Source organism: Portunus trituberculatus, chromosome 43 (assembly GCF_017591435.1).
Source record: "Portunus trituberculatus isolate SZX2019 chromosome 43, ASM1759143v1, whole genome shotgun sequence".
NCBI lineage: Eukaryota > Metazoa > Arthropoda > Malacostraca > Decapoda > Portunidae > Portunus > Portunus trituberculatus.
In genome coordinates this window covers 24,441,690-24,446,271 of record NC_059297.1, presented here as the reverse complement: position 1 = coordinate 24,446,271, position 4,582 = coordinate 24,441,690, and the positions used below count along the sequence as shown (strand labels likewise).

General features: G+C 46.7%; 1 protein-coding gene across 1 annotated transcript in view; it reads right to left on the bottom strand.

The window, feature by feature from the left end:
• Window positions 1-4,582, bottom strand: part of LOC123518013 (probable G-protein coupled receptor B0563.6) — a 6,087-nt gene continuing 1,505 nt past the window's right edge. Inside the window, 3 exon segments of the mRNA XM_045278513.1 lie at window positions 1-876; window positions 879-1,288; window positions 1,722-1,896. Coding sequence (XP_045134448.1) covers window positions 461-876; window positions 879-1,288; window positions 1,722-1,896 — 1,001 coding nt within the window. The 3' untranslated portion in view covers window positions 1-460.

The following is a 4,582-nucleotide window of genomic DNA, read 5'->3' as shown; positions in this document are numbered from 1 at the left end:
TTGTTCGCCTTTCCACCTGTTTGAGATATGTTGTTTTTTCTCTGTCACTCACTAATCTTCTCTTTTATCTCTCCTTTGTTTTAGATCTGATGTTTTTATCTGTCGCTCACTAATCTCTTTTATCTCTCCTTCGTATTTCCCTTTTAATTTTTTTTTTTTTCGTTTCCATGTTTTCGTGTTTGTCTTGTTTGTTTTCAGTTCTTTGACATTCATTTCTTGTTTTTTTCACTTTTTTCCTGTTTTATAATCACGCGTGATTGACCTTTATTTTCATGTTTTCTTACTTTTCCTTTCACCTGTTCTATGTTTCCACTTGCATCCCTTCGTCTTTTCCTGTTTCCTGAGCCTGGCATAAGTGTGGTTCCCTTCGCCTCGTTATCTCCGTCCTGAACCAAGCCGTGGGCGTAAAGGGACTCGAGTGTCCCCCCGTGAGGGTGAGATTGGACGCGGCGGTGGGGACTCATAGTGGAATGGCGCTAGAGGAATGGAAGTGTGGATGTCCGGCACGTGACTTGTCTGGGGGCGCCGCCATGCCTACCAGAGTCCTGCGGTAGTCAGGGCTGAAGAGGAAGTAGAGCACGAAGTTGAACACGTGGCCGGACACCTCCAGCATGTCAGCAATGGGGCGCAGCACACTCTCGAGGCGCGGGTCTGCGCCAGGCAGCACTTTGTACATTGCACTGGGGAAGGCCGTCACGTAGAACAGCACCGTAACTGCCACCAGCAGTACAAACAGACGCCGCTCACGCTCCTGCCGTGACTCGTTGATGACATCTTCGGCGCCCCTCTCGCGGTGGAGGCGGCGCAGCGTCACCACGATGGCCACATTGAACCCCGTGACGAGCAGCGCTGGCAAGAACCTGGAATAGATTTCCTGAAGAGTTCGTATCCCATGAACCACCCGAGGTGACTGTATTGGCTGTCGATGACACAGCAGATGGCGCCTTCGCACTGGTAGGTCTGGCTGAGTGGGCTGAGGCAGTACACGGCCATCGTCAGTGCCAGGGACAGGCCACACCTCTCCCGCACCACGCGTAGTCGCTGCTTCGCCGAGAACTTGTGTGGCCAGCAGACGGCGAGGCAACGGTCGTAGGAGAGCCACACCACGATGTACTCGCTCATGGTGAGGAACATGTTCACCAGCGGCACCCCCACGTACGCGTAGTACACCGCGCTGCTCCGCCCTGCCGCTTGCCCCGACGCTGACACCCGCACGAAGTCCTCCAGGCAGAAGGGCACGTTGAACAGCAGGTACAGCAGGTCACTCACCGCCAGGTGGTTGAGGTACCTGAGAGAAGAGATCAGAGGCATGTCGCTGTCACTTATCACACCAGCCTCATCATGGCCTGCTAACTGGTTCATTCATCACCTGGCCTCCCTGTGTCTAGTTCCTACACACACACACACACACACACACACACACACACACACACACACACACACACACACACACACACACACACACACACACACACACACACACACACACACACACACACACACACTACTCGCTGATTAGAAGTATCAGCTTATATGTCTTTCTTTGCGTGCGTACAGGCTATCTCTCTCTCTCTCTCTCTCTCTCTCTCTCTCTCTCTCTCTCTCTCTCTCTCTCTCTCTCTCTCTCTCTCTCTCTCTCTCTCTCTCTCTCTCTCTCTCTCACACACACACACACACACACACACACACACACACACACACACACACACACACACACATACCTGTAGGCCACACCACGCATGGCAGGGCGGGACAGCACCACCAGGTTCAACAGGTTGGCCATCACGCCCACGCCCACCAGTGCCGGGAACACCACCTGGTATATCACCCATCGCGGTCCCGCCTCATCCACCGCCGAGGAGCAAGTTCCCGTCCAAGTAGGTTGTCTTGCCCAGGCTGCGAGGGAGGGGAGAGAGAGTCTTGCGTAAGATTACAGGTGATGAAGACAAGTGCACCTGGAATCCTTTTTGGTCTCCGAGTATAAGAGAAGGATGTCTGCAGAATCATTACTTCATTTGTTTTATTCATTGTATGGCGTCAGTAAGCAATGCGTGAGAGAAGAGGATAGAACAGAGTCAAGTTTCTTCCTGCCTTCTTCCCTTGCCAACATACCAACTGGAAGGAAATGGTTATGTAGAATTAAGGGAACACTTTGTATCTCACAGGTAACGAGGACTTGGGAATAAAATTGTAATAAATGCGGTTATATGATGACTGAAGACGAGGAAAAAAGGTTGGAAGGGACGAGTAGTAGAAAGAAGACATGGTATAGAGAAAAGACAAGAGGAATGACTAAATGAGGATGAAGGTGGGTGAGAGAGAGAATACAAACGAGATTGCTGTGTTCATGGTTGTTGTTGTTAGTTTTATTGACCTTTTCGTTGTTGGCAGCAGTGTTGGGATGACAGGTGGAAGAGATGGTAATAGAGATGAATAATGGGGATCATGGGGGCGTGACTTGCAATTGTTACTGTTGTTATTGTTGTTGTTACTAGTGTTGGTAGGAGTGGGAGGGGTGGATCAAAAGGACATTGGCCGCCGGGAACTCTTAACATGGCACCACCACTTAGCGTGACGTGCGAGTATTGTGCACCATTAGCATCTGTGCACGCGTCCCCTCACCAACACGAATTCGCTTGTTCTTAGTCTAAAGCCTGTACTTTGAAATGCTTTCGTTTCTTATCAGGTTTACTTTCAGAGGCCACACGGATGGTTATATGGATTCTCATAGGTGTGTGTGTGTGTGTGTGTGTGTGTGTGTGTGTGTGTGTGTGTGTGTGTGTGTTCTTTCTTTCTTTATTTATTTATTTTGTTGTTGATGTTGCAGAGTCTTTGTTAAATTATGTATCACTATAATTGTAAGAACATAATGACAACTTGTGGAAGGGTGGTGAAGGGATACGCGGGCTGTGGTCAGGAATAAAGTACTCATCCACAGCCCGCGTATCCCTTCGCCACCTATCACTATAATGTTAAATAGTTGAAAATTCTGGTTGAAATTAACGTTGGTAAAATGAAATACCTTTGCCTATGAAAATACGTATAAATCGGTCACTGTTTAGCATACTCAGCGAAGAGACAGTGATAATGATGGGTGATGCTTATTATTTCTGCTATGTGTTCAACGTGGTGTGGTCGCTGCAATGCCAATAACATCCGGTTTTCCCAGGCAGTCACCCATCCAAGTACTAACTGGACCCAATGTTACCAAATCACCAGATGCAGTCAATTCTTTCATTTTGCTCTTCCTTCCTCTTTTCCTCCTCTCCTCCCTTTTTTTTATTTAAACCATGTGGGCTAAAGGGGATACTTTTTTGAGGTACCTCCTATCTTAAAGTCCACCCGCTAGGAAACCGTTGCCCCGAGTGAGGAAGCCCAACCTACACTCGGACCGTGGACAGGATTCGAACCCGTGCGCTTGGAGACCCCTCGGACCCCAAAGCACGCATGGTTCCACTGTACCACGGCTCCGTCTCTTCATCCTTTGTATCCCTTCCACCTTCATTCGTTAATTTCGCTGATCGGACCAGAAGCGGTGTGTTCAGTTCGTGACCTGGTCTATCTATCAGCCTGGGAGAACACTGGTTGTTGTCGGCATTGCCCACGACCGCCCGCACCACGTCGAACACACCGCTTCTCGTCCCGTAAGCGATTATTGTTATGGTTATTATTTTTATCCTTTTTATTATCATTATTATTATTATTATTATTATTATTATTATTATTATTATTATTATTATTATTATTATTGTTTTTGTTGTTACTGTTGTTGCATATACGTAATTCCATTTCTGTTATCCTACTACTGCTACCACTTCTGCTTTGTCTTCTTTTTCCTCTTCCTTTTTCTTCTTCTTCTTCTTCTTCTTCTTCTTCTTCTTCTTCTTCTTCTTCTTCTTCTTCTTTTTTTTTTTCTTCTGCTTCCGCTTCATCATCATCATCATCATCATCATCATCTTTTTCTTCTTCTTCTTTTTCTTCTTCTTCTTCTTTTCTTCTTCTTCTTCTTCTTCTTCTTCTTCTTCTTCTTCTTCTTCTTCTTCTTCTTCTTCTTCTTCTTCTTCTTCTTCTTCTTCTTCTTCTTCTTCTTCTTCTTCTTCTTCTTCTTCTTCTTCTTCTTTCTCTTGCTTCTACTACTACTACTACTACTACTACTACTACTACTACTATTACTACTACTACTTCCCCCACCATCACCATCACCACCCTGTCATAATCCAATCAGTGTGGGAAGCAGGTGTGAGAAGAAGAGTTAAGACATCCCTAGCTGTACACCTCCCTTGGGTTTTCCGTCTTCCTCTTTCTTGATGCTCTGCTCTGGTGAGGCACTGCGATACTGCTCTTACCGCACCTCACTGCCACTACCTCACATCCGTAGAGTGCACGTGCGTTGTATCACTGTGAGGTGTAGTAGCGGACTCTTTGCGTTACTGAGCGAAAGGTTGACTGATTTTGTGTATGGCGTCAGAGTTGAGCGAAAGGTTGCATTTATTTTTCTTACTGGTTATGATTTTGTGATGCCAAGTAAAGAATGATGGTGAAGGTGGTGCTAATGCGAATATGATGATGATGATGATGATGA